Source organism: Mesoplodon densirostris, chromosome 17 (assembly GCF_025265405.1).
Source record: "Mesoplodon densirostris isolate mMesDen1 chromosome 17, mMesDen1 primary haplotype, whole genome shotgun sequence".
In the NCBI taxonomy this organism is placed as follows: Eukaryota; Metazoa; Chordata; class Mammalia; order Artiodactyla; family Ziphiidae; genus Mesoplodon; species Mesoplodon densirostris.
Genome location: NC_082677.1, coordinates 21,697,002 through 21,719,096, shown reverse-complemented (window position 1 = coordinate 21,719,096; position 22,095 = coordinate 21,697,002). Strand labels below are relative to the sequence as shown.

At 38.1% G+C, this 22,095-nt stretch overlaps 1 protein-coding gene across 1 annotated transcript in view; it reads left to right on the top strand.

The window, feature by feature from the left end:
* The window catches only part of GTF2F2 (general transcription factor IIF subunit 2), a 143,241-nt gene that overhangs the window by 96,274 nt on the left and 24,872 nt on the right, over nucleotides 1–22,095 (top strand). Inside the window, exon 6 of the mRNA XM_060080141.1 lies at nucleotides 15,843–15,942. Within this exon, the coding sequence (XP_059936124.1) occupies nucleotides 15,843–15,942 (100 nt within the window). The remainder of the gene's footprint in view (nucleotides 1–15,842; nucleotides 15,943–22,095) is intronic.

Sequence of the window (22,095 nt, the reverse complement as noted above, 5' to 3'; positions counted from 1 at the left end):
CATATGGCCTGGAACCCCATTCACAATGGAAAGTCTGAAGCAGTGAGTCAATAGGGAGTCCTTCTTCCTCCCTTTGCCGTCCTAAATGATGGTCTAAGGGTCTCTCACTCTTCAGTATCAGTACCACAGCAGCTGGTCCTAAACACAGCACTCTCTCTTGAACCTAACCACTCCTCTGATTTTCCCCCCAGCTTCATTTGGTGCTAATTAATCTCACTTTTTAATTTTTCAAAGGTTGCTAAAACAGCATATTAAAGTTTACCTCATTTTTTCAGAAATTCCCTCTGAATTCCAGCCCACATTGGTGGCCACATCCTGCCAGATATTTCCCATCTATTATTCCAGCATTTATAGTTTCAGGGAGTCACTAATGAAGTAGCCATTTGCTGTATTTGCTTAGTCACCATAGCAACAGTGTCTTGGTTCATGTATGCCTGGGTAGCTTCTTACAGTTTGACATGATACGCGGCTAATATTTCTGATTTCTACTCAGAGGCAACTGGAAATTTGCAGAATGGTATTTTTAAATTTGCTGAATAGAAGTTGTTTGATTCCACTGTTGTATTCTCTTGGCACCCATCACGTAGTCATAGAATCATAGACATTTTAATTTGGAAAAATGATTCATACTTGCAGTATATATCACAGGGACTGGCTAGAGAAACATTGCATCTGTCATCATAAGCAGCTTATTAAATCCCTAACCTAAATATTTTTAGGAGTAAAAGAAAGTGATCAGAGGTTAGCAGTTGGGGCTGCTTGATAATCTTGGATGCTTAGCTTTAAAACCATTTTAAATAATTCTGGTTATAAGAATTCAAGCTACAGTATAATAAATATGAAAATTGGAAAGTACTTCTCCTCACAGTAATTTTTCCAGTCTTTTATTGTCTGATTTCTGTTAGGTCAGCTTCTTTGAACTGCATTATCTCATTCAAATATTACCCTTCCTACACATCCACTCTAAAGTTCCTTCAGTCACCACTGAAACTAAGTTATGTAAATCTATTTTCATTTTTAAAATGTGTTTTCTTCAGATTTCACATAGCGTAAACATGTACCTTGCAGAAAATACACATTCTCTAATATACATTATTTGGAGAAGACGGTGTAGCCTGTTTGTTGTGATAGAGTTCACAGTTTCAAAAATCTGATCTCATCTTAAATGATACAAAATTATTGCTGTACCATCTGTATTAAAATATGTAAAAGCTCACTTTAAACCACCAAGTTCATTTCACACCTAAATTGCTTTTATCAAACACTCTCTATACTTTAACCCCTACCTTGCGAATGAGTGAGTGAAACCCACAGATGCCCACTTCCCTTTAGTCATCTATAATGTCGTTTTGATCTGTATAAAAATGCAGCAAGCTCAAATCCTTACTAATTTCTTTCTTGGCTCTGAATATTGAACCTGAAGAAACATGGGCATATTTTAGAATGTGTTTATTCAAATATATATACGTACATATACATACATACATATTTTTTTCACCTTTTCCTGCCTAACTCAGTTACTGAATGGATTCACGAGGAAACCAAGGTTGTATGGTCAGTTGCTATTTGAGCATGTTACCTTGGATTGTTCCACAGACACAGATTTTGCCCTCGCCTTTAGCTAGTAACACTAGAAGGAACTGGGTGAAATAGCTTGGTATGAAACCATTACCACAACTGGAAAAAATAATGTAGGAGTTCATGCTTTCTTACTGCTATTCAGCCTCATTCAGGATGTCTACCAAAGCAACATTTACAAAGATTAATGACCCAGATCATCATATCAACACATTAGCAAAATAAAGTGGATTTTGTCCATATAAGTAGCCTGTGTAATAACTTGTATCATCCGTGCATGTTGATGATGCAGGAAATGTTTTTATACATTTGTTTGGGGCCCATAATAGTAGTCATTCTATGACTAACCAGAGCTACATGAAGAATAGCCTGATATCCCTAATGTTTTATAGGAGTTATAGGCTATAAAATAAGCGACTAAAAGGTAAAGCTACTTTTAAATGAGCTAGTAATACAAGTAAGATGACATAGAGTCTAAATCCATAAAGCATCAATACTGTTTTTGCCCACATCTTGTTTAGAAACCGTTTTCCTATATGCTAAATTTATTGTCTTTGTACTAAGACCAGCTATAAAAAACCTAGATTTGAATTGAACCAGGTAGTGTTTTATATATTTAGAAAAAGCAGACTGAAGCATTTCTATATTGCCTTCTTCCCTCTACTAATAGCAAGAAAAAATTATTTTATTAAACTCATAAAATGATATATTCTTTTTTTTTTTTAGTAAGTATTTGTTTATTTTTGGCTGCATTGGGTCTTCATTGTTGCGTGCAGCCTTTCTCTAGTTGCAGCGAGCGGGGGCTACTCTTTTTTTTTTTTTAAAGAATGGGGATACTGTTTCACATTTAGTCTTGACCAGTTCTGCACTTCTGTTTTTCTGATAGGTTTTTTTTTTTTTAAGATGTTGGGGGTAGGAGTTTATTAATTAATTTATTTATTTTTGGCTGTGTTGGGTCTTCGTTTCTGTGCGAGGGCTTTCTCCAGTTGTGAAAGCAGGGGCCACTCTTCATCACAGTGCACGGGCCTCTCACTGTTGCGGCCTCTCTTGTTGTGGAGCACAAGCTCCAGACGCGCAGGCTCAGTAGTTGTGGCTCACGGGCCCAGTTGCTCCACAGCACGTGGGATCCTCCCAGACCAGGGCTCAAACTCGTGTCCTCTGCATTGGCAGGTGGATCCTTAACCACTGCGCCACCAGGGAAGCCCTGGGGGAGGGGGGGCTACTCTTTGTTGCGGTGCGCGGGCTTCTCATTGCAGTGGCTTCTCTTGTTGCGGAGCACAGGCTCTAGGTGCGTGGGCTTCAGTAGTTGTGGCACATGGGCTCAGTAGTGGCTCACGGGCTCTAGAGCACAGGCTCAGTAGTTGTGGCGCACGGGCTTAGTTGCTCTGCGGCATGTGGGATCTTCCTGGACCAGGGCTCGAACCTGTGTCCCCTGCATTGGCAGGCGGATTCCTAACCACTGCGCCACCAGGGAAGTCCCTCAGTTCTTAATAAATCTATCCATAGGCTCTGTATAAGAGAAAATTTGCATGTTAGCCAGGTCATGTCAGTGTTCACAATTCCCCACCACATGATACCAAACCAGAAGCCTATTTATCAGTCAGTGGATAGGTTTTAGGAGCTTTAAAAAGTGGGGATTGAATATCTCTTGAGAGGGCTGGCAACATGAACTGACAAAATTGTGAAAATAGAAAACCTTAGTGTAATAACTGCTCTCAGCACTTTATCAGTGTGGTGAACATTTGAGCATTAGTGTTTCTGCTATGAAACGGAGTTAATTTTATTATATTAATGGTAATTTCTAGCAGTTTCTCTTTTAATTTTTAAAGAATTTTATCCACAAAGGTAGAACCTGGGGGCTTCCCTGGTGGCACAGCAGTTGAGAGTGCGCTTGCCAATGCAGGGGACACGGGTTTGTGCCCTGGTCCGGGAGGATCTCACATGCCGCAGAGCAGCTGGGCCCGTGAGCCATGGCCGCTGAGCCTGCGCGTCCGGAGCCTGTGCTCCGCAACGGGAGAGGCCACAACAGTGAGAGGCCCGCGTACCGCGAAAAAAAAAAAAAAAAAAAAAGGTAGAACCTGTGTGAGACTTAAGCTCTCAAAACCAAATTCAACTTTAAATTAATGAATAAATTTCAATCCTTGATGAAAAGAAAAGGCTTTTGCATTCTGTTTATTAAACACTTGATTATTAAAGTGTTTTTAACAAGATGTGTATGATGTGATTCGAGACTATTCAAGGGCTTGGCAACCCCCAGTACACCACGCTGAGCTGCCACAGTGACTGTTTGGCCCGCAATTCTCTCATCCTGTCGTCCTCTGAGTCACACATCCCTGTGGGATTCTGTGGGCTCTTGTTGCTCATGGGGACTCCACAAGGAAACAGAAGGCGGGAGTCCGTTCCTGAGCCGGGCAGGAGAGTTCAGGCAGCAGCAGCCCCTAGAATTAGTACTTAGGCAACACCCACCTCCTGTTGATGAAAATAATCTGGGAGAAGAGATGGGTGGTGAAATCTGAGTGGCATGAGTGAAACGGTGATGTCAAGAAGATCTCTGAACACCATCTAAATGGATCTGCCTCACACAGAAGTGTACGCGGGTCAGTGTGGATAAATGTTGGATATAAAATCCTAAACTACTCCTTAGCGATTATGGGCAGAAAGGGGCCCAAGTATTATTGTTTAATGTTTCCTGCAGGCATTAGCCTCTTTGGCCGATGAGGTAGAATAATGTATATGAAATAATCTAGAGCTATTTAGAAAAACTAGAGAAAATCAAGGGGTCCTAGAGAAACCTAGAGAAAATCAAGGACTAAAAAGGTCCAGGAGGTGGAAAAATAGGGCCACTCACCTAAGTGAAATAGATATCCACAATCAAGGGAAGGAGAGGAATAAAACAGTTACTTCATTCAGGTACACCCACTATGCAGTTTGTCTGGAGGTGACCCTGTCTCCTGGGAAGAAAAATATTCACATAACCTCCTTGAATCATGCTTTAATATGATGAGGAAGATGGGGAAAGATAATTTTGAAACTAATATTTAGTTTTAAAATGGTTGTGAGGTATCTGCATAACTTAGGAAGATGGTCTGCTCAAATGCATTTTTCTACTTTTGTTAAACTCAAACTCATGTTCTGGTCACTAATGGTTGAAGGTCATATATGAGAGATTGATTTGAGTGCCCTAAGGATTAACTCCAAAAATATTTTGACTACATCTGAAATTCAGTAAAGTTTAAAAATCTGATATGTAAACAGTTACCCCAAACTGTAAGCTACCCTATTGCTGTGGTTAAATTATAATTAGTTCTAATTAGCACTTCCATGAGCATTACACATTTTACCTGCAGCTGAATGGCATTTGGAAAGAAATTTTCTTATCCTTGAAAATGTCAAAGGAGATCAAAGAAAGTGCTTTTTATCTGATGTAGCCAGATATCCTCCATCAGGGTAAAAGGTGAACACAGATTCCATAAATCTAATCAGTGAAGCAGATAATTATTAAAAGTTATGTTTATTCAAATAACTTCCATACATTTCTGTTTAGTGTGGCTACTGAAGTGATTATAGTAAGTAAAATAATAATAAAATGTACTGAATGCGTACCATGGGACAGGCCATTTATTAAATGTTTTGTAAAGATTATCTCACTTATTTCTGTTGTTATAATTCTCATTTTTTCCCATGAGAGCACCAAGGTGTTGAAGAGATGACCAAGGTAACACCTAATAGTAGAACTGGACCTTAAAACTGGAGTCTGGGTTCAGACCCTGCCATACCATGATATGGTACATTCTTTCTAAACTAAGCATTGTTCAGAGTTGTTCTGTGTGCCATAGGTTTGCTTAATCTCTGATTTATTTATTTATTTATTTATTTATTTATTTATGGCTGTGTTGGGTCTTCGTTTCTGTGCGAGGGCTTTCTCCAGTTGTGGCAAGTGGGGGCCACTCCTCATCGCGGTGCGCGGGCCTCTCACTATCGCGGCCTCCCCCGTTGCGGAGCACAGGCTCCAGACGCACAGGCTCAGTAATTGTGGCTCACGGGGCCAGCTGCTCCCTGGCATGTGGGATCTTCCCAGACCAGGGCTCGAACCCGTGTGTCCTGCATTGGCAGGCGGATTCTCAACCACTGCGCCACCAGGGAAGCCCCCTGATTTTTTTTTTAAATGGGAAATTATCCCCATGAATCTGAATACAAAAGGTATTTCTTTGTTGCCTTTTTGAAAATAGTCATTCCTGGGTATCCATGGGACATTGGTTCCAGGACCCCCTGCAGACACCAAAATTCACAGATGTGCAAGTTCCTTATGTAAAATGGTATAATACAGCTGGACCTTGTTATCCATGTGTTTTGCATCCTCACATATGGAGGACCCAACTGTATTGAGTTATAAATATGGTTCCTAGTCCTTTTGATAGATAAGCTTTTACCCGCCACCCCTGGGAATCATACCAAATTATTTAGGCTTTTTACTTTTCTTGGAGTATGGAGAAGGGAAATAAAATGAAAAGTTCTTAAAAATGAAACAAGTATTTTTGTCATTCATCATCCATTGGAGTTTAGGGTAATTTCGTTTCTAGCATAAAAAGAGTAGCTACTTGGACATGTATTGAGAAACAGTAAATGGTCCCTGATTAGCTGAACTTTTTTCCTCATGTGTTTCTGCTTCGCGCCTGTACCAAAATATTGACTAGGGTATTTGATTAACGGGAAAAGCATAAGCAGTAAAGGGTTTCTTATATCAAATGCTATTGCTTCCTTCTGCCCACCCCCTTCCCCTGACCCTGCCTTCTTTTTCCCCTTCCCTGTCACACACACTCTTACACTGAAATCACAACTTTCTAAGGTAAAAAACAATTTGCTTTCATGAGATGATATAAGAAGTCATGCCTTACTTGGACTAAAGAAAAAACACATTGCAAAGAAAACGTTTCAAGTGACCAAAGTTTATAATTATTTGAACAAAAACTCCAGGCAGTGCAAACCTTAGGTACCTTGTTGCTTCCCAGACTCCTAAGAACCAGTTGCACGTGCCGTCTTCCTGACCCACTTCCTCCCATTTGGACATCTGTAGTACTTGCATGCAACCAGAGCACTGGTGACTGGGAAGTAATGCTACTGCTTAGGCTAAAGGGATCCACTGAAGGTGCCTTCAAGTTCACGATAATAAGTAGATTACATAAGGAAAGACTATGAGAGAAAAGGAAACTACATAAGGTAGTAAAAATGTTCTGGCCATCAGGTAAGATATTTATATTTTGGACTGTTGAGTGGAGATTGTGTTGTTTAGCTAACAGATTAGGTAAATAGATACTCTCTGAATGTTGGTGATATATGCTCTGCCTGGAGAAGTGAAAATTTGATTGACAGTCTTACAGTGTTTTGGTGAAAAACAAAAAATTAGGCAAAAATTAAACTAAGACACATAAAATGTCTTCATTACACTGTCATTTATTTTACCTTACCCAACACATACCAGAAACTTGCGGATGGCTGTTGTTTCTAATGAATCTAGGAGAAAACAAGGTGCATTGTGAATTATCGTTTCCCTCACCAGATGTAGGTCCCTTCCGAACAACTTGCTAGCTAATGTAATGGACACGTTTTAGACATAATATATTTTCTTAAATAGCTATAAATATTTTAAATTGGGATAGTATATGTTTACCAACTTGAAAAGACATCTGGATTGCTTCATTATGTTTAAGATGCAGTGATATAAGAGCACTGGACAAGGAATCTTGAATTTTTTTCCCTTTCTGACAAGCTGTATGATCATGGGCAAGTCACCCTCACGCTGGGACTTAATTAGTGGTTTGAATTATATTACTCTCATGTAGAAGAATTCAATTCAGCGTCAAGTCTTTCATTAAGAGGGAACTGTTAGGACTCACCGACCTAGAGAACAGACTTGTGGTTGCCTGTGAGGGGTGGCGGGCGGGGGGAGGATTGGGGGTTGGGGGTCAGCAGATGCCAACTAGTATATACGGATGGATAAGCAACAAGGTCCTACTGGGTAGCACAGGGAACTGTAGTCAGTATCCTGTGATAAAGCATCATGGAAAAGAATCTGAAAAAGAATATATATGTACATATATCTGTGACTGAGTCACTTTGCTGTACAACAGAAATTAACACAACATTGTAAATCAACTATACTTCAATAAAATTAAAAAAAACAATCATAGGGAGAAGGAGAAAAAGAGGGAGCTGTTAGGTTGAATCATATGAAATTGCTAGTTTTATAAAAAGCCAAAAATGATCAAAATTCTGTCTTATATAGGAGATATTTTTTGACTGTTTGAGCATGAGCTAAAATGCCCTCTCCTAAGAGCAATCTGGGAGAGTCCATCAGCCAGCTCATGGATCTCAGGATGGCAGCATGGGATTGGAGGTGCAGGGAATTGCGGGTCCTTCAACAAAATTGTGTAGGTTTTTTTTTTTTTTTTTTTTTTTTTTTTTTTTTGTGGTATGCGGGCCTCTCACTGTTGTGGCCTCCCCCGTTGCGGAGCACAGGCTCCGGACGCGCAGGCTCCGGACGCGCAGGCTCAGCGGCCATGGCTCACGGGCCCAGCCGCTCCGCGGCATATGGGATCCTCCCAGACCGGGGCACGAACCCGTATCCCCTGCATCGGCAGGCGGACTCTCAACCACTTGCGCCACCAGGGAGGCCCAAAATTGTGTAGTTTTGATGCCAGTGTTTATGACGCACTTGTGTCCTGGCTTTCTTAGTTCTAGTTATAATTCTTAGATCTTTGCTGCTGCTTTGCTTAAAACAAAAAACAAAACCCCTGGGATATAGGTATATGGATCAGAGGACTGCTAACTGGAGGCCTGGTATTCCTAGTGTATGTGTTTTTTGGTTTTATGGGGGGTTTTGTTTTGTTTTGGGGGAGGAGGATTGCCCTTTTTTTAAAATTGAATTAGTTGGCAGTGTCTAATGAATGATTTCACATAAAAATCTGACTCTGCATTTTCTTGAATAATTAGGCAATCTTGTAATAGCAGTCTTATGCTCCTGCAGAGTAACCTGGTGCTGAGGACTAGTTGCCCACTTGGGGTGGAGCTTGTGCTCTGTTTCCAGTTCACCACAACCCTCACCTCTCCCTGTTACTTTCTCCTTTACTTGACGGGCCCCTGTAGACATTTGCGTTTGCGATTCTCTTGCACTCTCCAGTAGAACTTTCTGCAATGATAGAAGTGTTCTATATCTGTATTGTCTAGTATGGTAGCCACATGTGGCTGTTGAACACTTAATGTGGCTGGTGTGCCTAAGGAACTGAGGTTTTAATTTAAATTAATTTAAAGAGTTGCATGTTGCTAGTGGCTACTGTATTGGACAGTGCAAGCAGATAATGGAGTTTTTCCCTTTATTGGGTGTTTCCTACAGAGTGAACATTAAACCTTAATATATTTTACAGTCTCTTCTCTTAAATGCCAGATCTAAATGTTAGCATATATCACTGTAAGTCTTATGATTTTACATCCAAATTACCACCTCTGATTAAATGCAGCCTAAAACCTTTCTTCTTCTCATCCTTTTTTTCCTCACTTACCATGTTTATATCACATGCCCATTCTAGGCCGTAGGGATATGAGCAAGGTCCCTGTTTTCATGAAGCTTACAAATAATTGACAAATATTTCTAAGAGATACTTAATTTTAATATTTACTGTCTGTAATCCTTCTAGTAGTTCTGCCAGATAAGGGTATATTTGATTAGTCGTCAACTGCAAGTGCTAAAATTTTTTCAAATCCACATTCTAATAGACTAAAATGTGTTACTATTACTGTTCCTCTGAGAAGCTCTCTGTCCTATTGAAGCTTCCTATAAATGTACTGTCTTAAAACTAGGCATCATCAGAACCTTTTTGTATTAGTAAATCAGCTCAGCATACACCTGGTTTCCCTCACCTGGCCTTTCTCCCAGCCTTCTGTCAACCTGCTCCCAAGCTGGGCCTTCTTCTGAAACTTGTTTTTGTTATCTGACTTAGTGGGTGTTTTCACAGGCAGTCCCAGCGCTCCGGGCTGTTCCTGCTTCTCCTTGCCCAGAGACTCTTCTCTCTCACCCGGCAAACATTAGCTTCCTTCTCCCCCTTGGGAGGCACTGTTTACCTCCTTCACTGCTTTACTCTCTCCCTTTCAAAAATGAAATCAGCATCTTAAGAAAATTTACCTTCTTTTGTGAAACCTGTCATTTCTTTTTTGGAAACCTGTCATTTTAAGAATAGAATAAATTGCTGTCAAACGCAGCTAGAGCACAAAGGATAGATGAATGCTAAAATAATGATATTTACATTATAAAATGACTCCTACATTGGCAGCTGCTGATGGAAACATTTGTCATTCAGTGTTTTTGTAGTTGTTTAACTCTGTAGTTAATAACCAGATTAGCAAGGCAATATTACTTAAGGTATTTTGCTTAGGCAGGAGAATAGTCTATATGTATAAAATCAGGCATTATTGGGAAATTTGTTAATATGGGATTCAGCCTTTGTGATCTAAAAAAGGTGTCCAATAAAGGTCATTTGTTCATTTGCTTAGCCAATATTTTTGAGTTACTTTTACATAAGAAGCATTATATGTAGCAGTGAGGTAAACAAAAGATCTATTGACTAAAATTTGTAGACTTCTCTTCCCCAATCTGCCAACAGCTTAGAGCAGTAGAATTTGGCTTTTTTCTGTTTTGTTAGATCTTACCAATGTTCATACTTTAAAATATTTGGGGATGTTTATGTTACTTTTTTTAAATGAATTTTATATTTTCAAAATATACTAAATAATTTGAGAATTGAATTCCCACTGTAGTGCATAAATCTTAATAAAGTATAATGAAGATCTTTAAGTAACTTTAATAAGGGTGATTATGCACCATGATTATAGCCTAGTGACTAGTGACATTGACTTAATAGGAATATTTTTTTCAGTGTTATAAAGGAGAATGTGCTCTTCTCTCTCTCTCTCTCTCTGTGTGTGTGTGGAATTAGGCTAGTTGAAGGCAGGTTGTTGAGCATCAAGGAGAATTAAGTGTTTTTTGAGATATAATTGACATACAATATTATGTAAGTTTCGGGTGTACAACAAAGTGATTCACAAGTTTTAAAGGTTATATTCCATTTATAGTTATTATAAGAGAATTACTTATTTTGATCTAAACTCAATAAGCTTTTAATTAGAGATGTTATTATATTATATGGCCTTTTAGGGACTGTATAGATTAATTGCTTGAACCTTTGGGTTAAAAAAAAGATCTGAGTTCCAGTTCTGTTTTGCCTTCTATAAGGAAAAAGCAACATTGAGAAGATGTAGGTAAAGCTTTTAACACAGTTTCTAGTAACATACTAAGTGCTTTAAATGTCTGTTATTTGTTATAGTTGTCATTTTATTAGTGTTTAAGCTCTTGGGTCATGTAGCCCTTGAGCTTTTTCTTTGATGGGAAAAAATGAGAGGTAAAACTGACTCTTTAAATAATAATTTTAGAAAGACTGGTAATTCATTGAGTCCTAGTCTTCTAAGAATGTGAATGTGTATTCTAAATTGTCCTGAAATGGTGTTAATAATTAGCAACATGTATTTTTTTAATGGTTTGTAAAACAGGGCCTAGCTGTGTCTAAATGATCACATAGTAATATTTTTCTATTACTTCTTGAAAATAACACCATGTTTTTAAATTTTCTGAAAAAGTTAAGACCCAATTTTTTAAATGGTTGGGACAGTAAAACTTTTAGCTTCCTCCCAGTCCAGCATAAAACCTCTGTATGTAGTTTGCTGTTCAGCTGTACAAACCAAATATTTCCAAATTATATTATTTTGTACAAGCCTAGTTTTAAACCTCATTTTGACTTTGAAGGCATGTTGAGGTCAGTGATGTTTAATTTGGTGCTTTGTTCAGTGATGAAGTGGAATTGCAAATTGTTCTGACGCTTCATGAGGTAATGTTAAATGAATTATTTAATGTTAAGTAAAGAACCCTAATAAATTATTTTAAACTATTCAGGTTAATTAAAGTATTTTAAGATTTAGTTCTTTAAGAATATGTTATATTTTCAGTCCATAGATTAACCTTTTGAGGTGTTTTGTTTTGTTTTGTTTTAACCTACTTATTTATTTATGGCCGCGTTGGGTCTTCCTTGCTGCGTGTGGGCTTTCTCTAGTTGCGGTGAGCAGGGGCTACTCTTTGTTGCGGTGCGTGGGCTTCTCATTGCTGTGGCTTCTCTTGTTGTGGAGCATGGGCTCTAGGCTCACGGGCTTCAGTAGTTGTGGCGCACGGGCTCTAGAGCGCAGGCTCAGTAGTTGTGGTGCACGGGCTCTAGAGCGCAGGCTCAGTAGTTGTGGTGCACGGGCTTAGTTGCTCCGTGGCATGTGGGATCTTCCAGGACCAGGGCTCAAACCCGTGTCTGCTGCATTGGCAGGCGGATTCTTAACCACTGCGCCACCAGGGAAGTCCCACCTTTTGAGTTTTGAATCATAAAGATATCCTCTTATAATTAAAACAAAACCCTTAGAGTTGACCTTTTAAATGTATAATAAAAAGGTTAAATTTTAATGTGAGCTTTTTATTTTTTTTAAAGTTAATTCAGTGTTTTCCTTTATATATTTAAAAGATTAAATACTTTGAGGATAAAAATGGCATGACACTCTACGGATGATGAAATTGGCTTTTAGAACTTTTGTATTGGAATTGAAAGGGAAGTATGCCACATGAACCTGAATTAGGATGCAGTGGCTGAAAATAAATTCTAGTGTAAGAGCATGACAAGAATAAGCTGCCGTTTATAAAAATGCACTTACCTGAACAAACTGAAACCCCAAGGAATTTTCAAATTGTGAAGTAATGGGAACGATCATTTAATGTAGAAGGAAGAAGCAGCGCATGCCTCCCTCCTTGAATGTCTCATAAGATCAAATTGTGGAGTGAGGTGATTGAAGCAGGAAAGATAATTTAGTGGCAGCATAACACGTAGATTACCATTTAGAGAGGCCAGACCCCTGAGAACTGATTGCATTAAGGGGATGGGGCTAAGGTTAGAGCACAGAGAGGTGTTCAGAGACAGGTTGCCACTTGGTTATGTTTTTTTCCCCCCTTTTTTCAAGGAGTTACATACACATGCTTAGTTCTACCTCTTTGTAAACGTTCCTATATCTGTCTTCAATCATTCTTTTCTCTCTAAACACTTATCTCGTAGTCACTTTGAGACATCTTCTCAGCTTGGAGGAGTGATTTCTGCCCAGTCTTTTTCGCCTCACCTCTTACAAGCTTGGATTGCCCTGCTCCAGCTAACCCTCAAGTGCACATCTTGGAGTTAATCTTTACTTCATAGTAGCACGCAGTCAGTTATCATAATATCAACCCCCTGTCCCTCTTCAGTCCTGCAGATAATCAGTTATAGATAAGCGTTTGTTTAATGTTTGTCTTCCACTAATCAAGCCTTTTCTTCAGAGAGAGGCACCCAGTAATCATTTGCTGGATGATTGCCTGTAAGAGGCTCCTTCTAAAGTCTGGTCATGGCACAGCTGTAGCCATGGGGATGCAGATGTGGGAGAACAGTGGATTAAGCTGGAGAGATATCAGGGACTTGATCCCAGAGGGACATGCAGTCATGTAAAGGAGCTTATGTGTCACCCAAGAACAGTTAAGAGGCCATTGAAGGATTGTTAGCCCAAGGCCATCTTTGGGTGGACATCTCCCTTCTAGACCTCTAGCTAGTGCCTTCTTCCTGGTTCATAGAAAGTATATTTATTTGGCCCATGAAAAGCAAAGTAACAAACTACATATGATTTATGGTTACATATACAGTAAGTTTCTAAAGACATTTCTAAAGTACTTTTTTTACACTTCATAAAATAATGAATTTATGTATTTAAAGGATATATATGGATTTATGAATAATTGGAAGAATTAAAATATTTATATATATATATATATATATATTTTTTTTTTTTTTTTTTTTTTGCTGTACGCGGGCCTCTCACTGCCGCGGCCTCTCCCGTCGCGGAGCACAGGCTCCGGACACACAGGCTCCGCGGCCATGGCCCGCGGGCCCAGCCGCTCCGCGGCATGTGGGATCCTCCGGGATCGGGGCACGAACCCGTGTCCCCTGCATCGGCAGGCGGACTCCCAACCACTGCGCCACCAGGGAAGCCCAAAATATTTATATTTTAATACAGAAATGTCTATACTCAATTTGGGGATCATAGTTAAAAATAAAACCTGTAGTATTTATAGCTTTCAAATTAAAAAAGCAATTGGTAGATATTTAATATCTTCTGAGGAATTTGGTATTATATCCCTAAAAATAGGAAGAAATAAACAGAGAAATAACTCCAACCAAGTAATTAAATAATAAGAATGTTATAAAAGCAGGTACCTTTTATACTGCAAGTTGTGCCTTTGAAGGACTTTTATTTTTTTAAAGTCTTTATTGGAGTATAATTGCTTTACAGTGGTGTGTTAGTTTCTGCTTTATAACAAAGCGAATCAGCTATACATATATATATATCCCCATATCCCCTCCCTCTTGCATCTCCCTCCCACCCTCCCTATCCCACCCCTCTAGGTGGTCACATAGCAACAAGCTGATCTCCCTGTGCTATGCAGCTGCTTCCCACTAGCTAGCTATTTTACATTTGGTAGTGTATATATGTCCATGCCACTCTCTCACTTTGCCCCAGCTTACTCTTCCTACTCCCTGTGTCCTCAAGTCCATTCTCTACGTCTGCATCTTTATTCCTGTCTTGCCCTTAGGTTCTTTAGAACCTTTTTTTTTTTTTTTAGGTTCCATATATATGTGTTAGCATACAGTATTTGTTTTTCTCTTTTGAAGGAATTTTAAATGAAAATTTTTAGTTCCTGTTCTGTTGAACCAAAGAATTTAAAGTCCCATTAAAAGAAAGTAATATGATGTTCAACATGTATTATTTTTAAATGACCAACATTTTTAAGGCTTTCAAACTAAGACATGATTTTTCTTTTTCCTTTAAGAAAGTATACTTCCTTTTCTGATTATGATAGTGATAGATGCTTATTGCAGAAAATTTAGAAAGCATATGGAAATCTTAAATGCATTCATTCTGATCTCTTTTTTCCCATTCTTTCATGTTAAGTGCCATTTTCTTTAAAAACCCACCTTCTTTTTTTTGTCTGTATCAAGTAGGTAATTTTCTAACATGGTTCTCAGTTTCTTTGCTGTGACCATTGCATCTCACTAGTTCCTTTTGGGTTCATTTTACTTTGTGCTAAAATGAATCCTTGAGTAGTTCTCTCAGTGAGGATCTGTGAATGATAAACTTTGTTTTTGTACAAAAATACTTTTATTTCACTCTTACTCTTCAATTATAATTTAGCTAGACATGGTTGGCAATTTTTTTTCTATAGTACTTCAAATGTATTCTTGTATTCTGATATCTTGCTGATGAGAAGTATAGAGGTACAGTGGTACCTTTTGTCCTTTAAAAAATAGTCACTTTGATAAAAAAAAATAGTCATTTTGAAAGCTACACCATTTTCCCCCTTAAAACATTTTTTAGATTTACTGTGCTCATATACCAAAGAATTAATTTTTAAAATAAGAAGTAAATCATTGAATGTGAGTCACTGGGTATGGTAATATTTAGTCCAAAACAAAATCTCCTCAGATTGCTATTTGAATATATATATTTATAATATGCTATACCTAGTGTCATAGGTTTATTTTATGGCTCTTTTTCCAAAAGTGATATTTTTAATTATATTTTAATTTAGATGGATGGAGTCCTACAGTTGGACAACCAATGCTGTCCAATAGAAATTTCTGTGATGATGGAAATGTTATTTATATGCATTGTCCAGTAAAGCAGCTACTAGCCACTAGATCCTGAGTGCTGATGTGTCATCTTTTTATCATATTTTTATCTCATCAAATGAATAGAAGTTTTGGATTAATACCTTGATTAGTTTTAGACCATATAACTTAAGATAATTCATTTTTACATGCAAATTATTTTCCAGAAATTTAAAGCTGATTAGCTTCTTTGTTTTAAAACTTAAAGTTTGACTGTGAAGTATAGGTTTAGAAGGAAGTTGTAGAATTAAATGACATGGTTTGTATGTTTAGCTTATGGTCTGGTTTCTACATTATTTTCATATTCAGTGTGTTTTTGAAGTATTAAGACTGATGTATCTTCTTTATATATTAAGTATTAGTCTTGAAGAAGTACAGGAATAACTCTTCAGGTTTCACTCCAGTAAACAAGTAAGTTTGTTAATAATGCCTTCTGTTTTTCAGATTACAAATAGAAGAATCTTCCAAACCTGTAAGGCTATCACAGCAACTAGACAAAGTTGTGACAACCAATTACAAACCTGTTGCTAATCATCAATACAATGTAAGTCTTCATGTCTTTCTTCACTCTGTTCTGTCTTTAATATCACAGACTCTTAGGTTTTGAAAGCACCTCAGTAGTCACATACCTTGCTGTCAGGCGCTTGAGTTATCCAGACTTAGTGAGGAAGATAACAGTTTGCCAAGCATAGAAAAGATGTTCACTGTGTATCCTAAATCATACGATGAGAAGAAGGCAACCACTCTTCAAATGACTCCTGAAAAGTTTTTCAAAGAAATAAAACACTTCATTTTTCAATGTTTCTAATGTTTTAGTGTCCTTAATAAATACTAGTTTTGCTGTTTTTTCTCAATACCTTTATAACTGAGAGTTTTTAATGTTTTGACAAAAAAATTTAAAGGTCATGAAACAATGATAATTTTTCCCATTGATTATTAAGATTGCTTTGCGTAGTTTCAGCTTTTATGGGCATTTTTACGGCCTCACACTACCATTCAAAGCAAGGACTGCCTCTGTGTGTGTGTGTGTGTGTGTGTGTGTGTGCGTGTGTATTTAAACCTTTTTTTATTGAAGTATATCATATATACTATATTTATTATATATATATATATATATATACACAGCATATATATATATATATATATATATACACACACAGTATGTATTTTCTGTGTGTATAAAAATAGTATACACACATGTATATATATTATGTGTACTTTGTGCCAGGCACTGTTCTTACTATTGTAACTACTGCTACTATCTTTATTTTACAGATGAAATAACTGAGGCACAGAGAGGTTAGCTTACTTGAGGTCCACAGCCAGTAATTAGCCAGTCCAGGTGTTGAATCAGATAGTCTGTTTTAAGAGCCTTACTTTTTTTTTTAATTGAAGTATAGGTGATTTATAATATTGCATTAGTTTCAGGTGTCCAGCAAAGTGATGCAGTTATGCACATTGTAGGTTATTACAAGATACTGAATATAGTTCCCTGTGCTATACAGTAGGTCCTTGCTGGGTGTCTGTTTTATATATAGTAGTGTGTATCTGTCAATCCCATACTCCTGATTTATCCCTCCCCCTACTTCCTCTTTGGTGACCATAAGTTTGTTTTCTGTGTCTGTGAGTAGGAGCCTTACTCTTAATGAACCACTGTGCTGTGTTGTTGCACATCATTAGCAGTGCTAAAAGGGCTAAGGGTTCTGGGTCTTGAAGTACCTGCAGTATCAGGAGAAATGTGATGATTTTCTGAAAATAAAAGGAAGCCTAAGTTAAGTCAAGTAGCAATTAAGAGTTGATAACCTGTGTCCTACTTTGTTGCTTAAGATTCCCCTTGATACTGAGTTTAGGAAGACATAAACACTCTTTAAGACTGGCCTTAAGTTCCAGGCTTATTCAGTGACGCAGATAGTATCTGCCATACCACTGCTTTATGATACTTGAATTTCTTTCAGTTATTTTATGTGAAAGGTAGCAAATGCAAGTGCCTCCAGGACGAAGCAGGCATCTCTCTGGGTGGGATGCTGAAATTTAAGAAGGTAAATGGTAGAGACTGATGAACTGGAGTGTATGTGCCCCTTCTAAAGACATTCAGATGTTAAAAATTGCTACACTGTGTGGATTTAGTCAAGCAAGTCACAATTCAGCTGCGTCCATGCAGGCTTCCATTTTATAGCCTCTGGTTATGTGTCAGGGGAAAAGTAAACTAAAAAAGAGGATAGGCAAGCTAAGTGCGGCCAAACATAAGATAATCCAAGAGGTATTTTTATGATGTCTGTTGATTGAGACAAGTAAGTAGAAGTCTCCTTCTTTGTCCTCTTCTATTCTAGTCTTTTCTACTCTTAGATGGGAATACATACAACCTTCTGGAGCCAAGTGGAAATAGAGAAATAACATAGGACAGGTCTTACTTGTCTTTGCCTCTCTTCTTCATTAATATGCTTCTCCTGTAGCCCCTGACTATGCTTTTTTCTCCACTTATGGGTCAGGCTTCTGTATACCCATTTCTACTCTTGTGTAAGTTTTTATTGCAGTGAGGACAAGAAAGACCACACCTTCCATAGGCTATAAAAAGATATAGCCTTTCTGGAGAGAAGTTTGGTAATTTGTGTCAGAAGCACTATAAAAGGATACATCCTTTGATCTAGCAGTCTTGTATCTAAGAATTTATCATAGTAAGACAAGTGGCCAAAGATGTATATGCAGTAGTGTTTCTCCCTATTGCTTAAGATAGGAAAAGGTCAGAAACACTTGTCCCAAAATAAGGATTAGTTCAGTACTTTAAGTTGTTATTTTTTGATGGTAGGCTCTAGAGTGATTTTATCCTAATTTTCCTCTTTATGATATCTTTTTTGAATTGTTGGAATTGTCACAGTGAGCACGTATTGTCTGAATTGTTACAGTGGGCAGTAAAACTTTTCTGTTGGGATGGGAAAGGGAAGAAAGCTAGGGAAGAGTGTTAGTACTTAGCCATGACAATGTCCTACCACAGTTATCTAAGATTTGTCTTCTGTCAACAAAAATAATGTTTTCTTAATGCGTGCTTTGTGCCTGAGATATCTACTCTTGGTGAACCAAATAGATAAAATTCCTGTCTTCACGGAGCTACCACTTCTTTCAATTTCTCTGGTCATGCCTTTCAGACCCAGTTGGGGTATAATCTATATTTCCTTTGACCTAGTGAGTCCACATTTGTATATTATAATTGTTTTTTCTTAAATTCCATTATAAGGGTCACTCTTGTTATACTACCACATACCATCATTTCTGAGGCAAAAGGAAAATCTCTCTGAGGTCAGTCAAAGCTGGCACCTTTGCTAGTATTAAAGCTGTGACCTCTATCTAATTCATATACAGAGTGACATTGGCACTATCTACCTGTCAGGTATAGAAGATACATTTCAAATGTCATTTTTAGAATGTTTTTCATTGCTTTCTTTCTCCTGCTAAAATAAATACAAATATATTGTATTCTAAACCACTCATTAGGATATAAAGCTATCACATCTCAAGAGGGAGGGGATATGGGGACAAGTGTATGCATATGGCTGATTCGCTTTGTTGTGCAACAGAAACTAACACGGTATTGTGAAGCAATTATACTCCAATACAGATCTATTTAAAAAAATTTTTTTAAAAGCTATCACATCCACTTTAAAGACTCTTTTTAACATTAAGTGACATTTCAGTTCATGGTAACAGCCTTTGTTAAGGTTGTCATAGTGTGAATGAGTCGTTAATATTAATGTAATTACAGTGATGAGTCATATAGTAATCTTTGATTAACAAAGATTGACTGTAACTTACCACATTATGTTATTTGAATGTTTAGTGAATTTTTTCCATGCGAGTGTATCAAAATGGGTGAAGGCACCTGCATAGCTTTTAAAAGGATATTCAGTATTATAATGCCAACTGTAAGAAGAGTATAAAACTTTTGTTATTGTTGTCAGGAACATTATTTTTAAGTGATTGAGAAACATCAATGTGGTTCATTCAACAAGAATGACTTAGAGGTTATGTAATCAAGATGTTCAATTTTATTTATTTATTAAAAAATTTTTTAATTAATTTATTTATTTTTGGCTGCGTTGGGTCTTTGTTGCTGCACGCGGGCTTCCTCTAGTTGTGGTGAGCAGGAGCTACTCTTCATTGCGATGCATGGGCTTCTCATTGCAGTGGCTTCTCTTGTTGCAGAAGACGGGCTCTAGGTGCGCGGGCTTCAGTAGTTGTGGCACGCAGACTCAGTAGTTGTGGTGCACGGGCTTAGTTGCTCCATGGCATGTGGGATCTTCCCAGACCAGGGCTCGAACCCGTGTCCCCGGCATTGGCAGGTGGATTCTTAACCACTGCACCACCAAGGAAAGTACTAAGATATTCAGTTTTTTGTGGTTTTTTTAAACATCTTTATTGGAGTAAAATTGCGTTACAATGGTGTGTTAGTTTCTGCTTTATACCAGAGTGAATCAGCTATACATATACATATATCCCCATATCTCCTCCCTCTTGCGTCTCCCTCCCACCTTCCCAATCCCACCCCTCTAGGTGGTCACAAAGCACTGAGCTGATCTCCCTGTGCTATGCGGCTGCTTCCCACTAGCTATCTGTTTTACATTTGGTAGTGTATATATGTCCATGCCACTCTCTCACTTCGTCCCAGCTTACCCTTCCCCCTCCCCGTGTCTTCAAGTCCCTTCTCTACGTCTGCGTCTTTATTCCTGTCCTGCCCCTAGGTTCTTCAGAACCTTTGTTTTTTTAAGATTCTGTATATATATGTGTTAGCATATCGTATTTGTTTTTCTCTTTCTGACTTACTTCACTCTGTATGACAGACTCTAGGTCCATCCACCTCAGTACAAATAACTCAATTTCGTTTCTTCTTATGGCTGGATAGTATTCCATTGTATATATGTGCCACATCTTCTTTATCCATTCATCTGTCGATGGACACTTAGGTTGCTTCCATGTCCTGGCTATTGTAAATAGAGCTGCAGTGAACATTGTGGTACATGACTTTTTTTGAATTATGGTTTTCTCAGAATATATCTATTTAGGTCTTCTGCCCATTTTTGTATTGGGTTGTTTGTTTTTTTGACACCGAGCTGCATGAGCTGCTTGTAAATTTTGGAGATTAATCCTTTGTCAGTTGCTTCATTTGCAAATATTTTTTCACATTCTGAGGGTTGTCTTTTCATCTTGTTTTTGGTTTCCTTTGCTGTGCAAAAGCTTTTTTTTTTTTTTTTTTTTTTTGTGGTACGCGGGCCTCTCACTGTTGTGGCCTCTCCCGTTGTGGAGCACAGGCTCCAGATGCACAGGCCCAGTGGCCATGGCTCACGGGCCTAGCCGCTCCGCGGCATGTGGGATCTTCCCGGACCGGGGCACGAACCCGTGTCCCCTGCATCGGCAGGCGGACTGTGAACCACTGCGCCACCAGGGAAGCCCCTGTGCAAAAGCTTTTAAATTTCATTAGGTCCCATTTGTTTATTTTTGTTTTTATTTCCATTTTTCTAGGAGGTGGGTCAAAAAGGATCTTGCTGTGATTTATGTCAAAGAGTGTCTGCCTGTGTTTTCCTCTAAGAGTTTTATAGTGTCTGGCCTTCCATTTAGGTCTTTAATCCATTTTGAGTTTATTTTTGTGTATGGTGCTGGGGAGTGTTCTAATTTCATTCTTTTACATATAGCTGTCCAGTTTTCCCAGCACCATTTATTGAAGAGGCTGTCTTTTCTCCATTGTATATTCTTGTCTCCTTTATCAAAGATAAGGTGACCGTTGGTGTGTGGGTTTATCTCTGGGCTTTCTATCCTATTCTGTTGATGTATATTTCTGTTTTTGTGCCCGTACCATACTGTCTTGATTACTGTAGCTTTGTAGTATAGTCTGAAGTCTGGGAGCCTGATTCCTCCAGCTCTGTTTTTCTTTCTCAAGATTGCTTTGGCTATTCGAGGTCTTTTGGGTTTCCATACAAATTGTGAAATTTTTTGTTCTACTTCTGTGAAAAAATGCCATTGGTAGTTTGATAGGGATTGCATTGAATCTGTAGATTGCTCTGGATAGTATAGTCATTTTCACAATGTTGTTTCTTCCAATCCAAGAGCATGGTATATCTGTCTCCATCTGTTTGTATCATCTTTAATTTCTTTCGTCAGTGTCTTACAGTTTTCTGCATACAGGTCTTTTGTCTCCTTAGGTGTGTTTATGATGTTCAGTTTTAAATTCAATATGAGGTTGAAATGTTCTCAAACTTTTGCCAGGTGGTGCTATATAAACATGAAGCCCAGTATTTCATTTTAACAGTTGAGGTTTTTTAATGCAATTTTCAGGATAGAAATAAGGGGGGGAAATTTTTGTACAAAAAATTTTAAAGGGGGTGGAAATGGCATATGTATTTGTAAAAGAATATCCATACATACATTTGATCAGAAAGAAACCACTTTGCATTTACCCCCAGAAACATTTTCACTCACCTATGACACCTAGGTAAATTTACATTTGATATATATGATCATCTCCAAATATTTGAATTCCTACTTTGTACATAGAGCTTTTCTAAGCATTAAATTCAAATTTATCTCTTTGGTTCACAAACTATCTGGGATACGATACCTACCATTCTTGTCATTCAGAAAGCATTTTGGGAGCCAAAAAGAATTATATTAGTAGCATTATCTCTTAGAATAGTCCTTCCTTGAAAGCTTG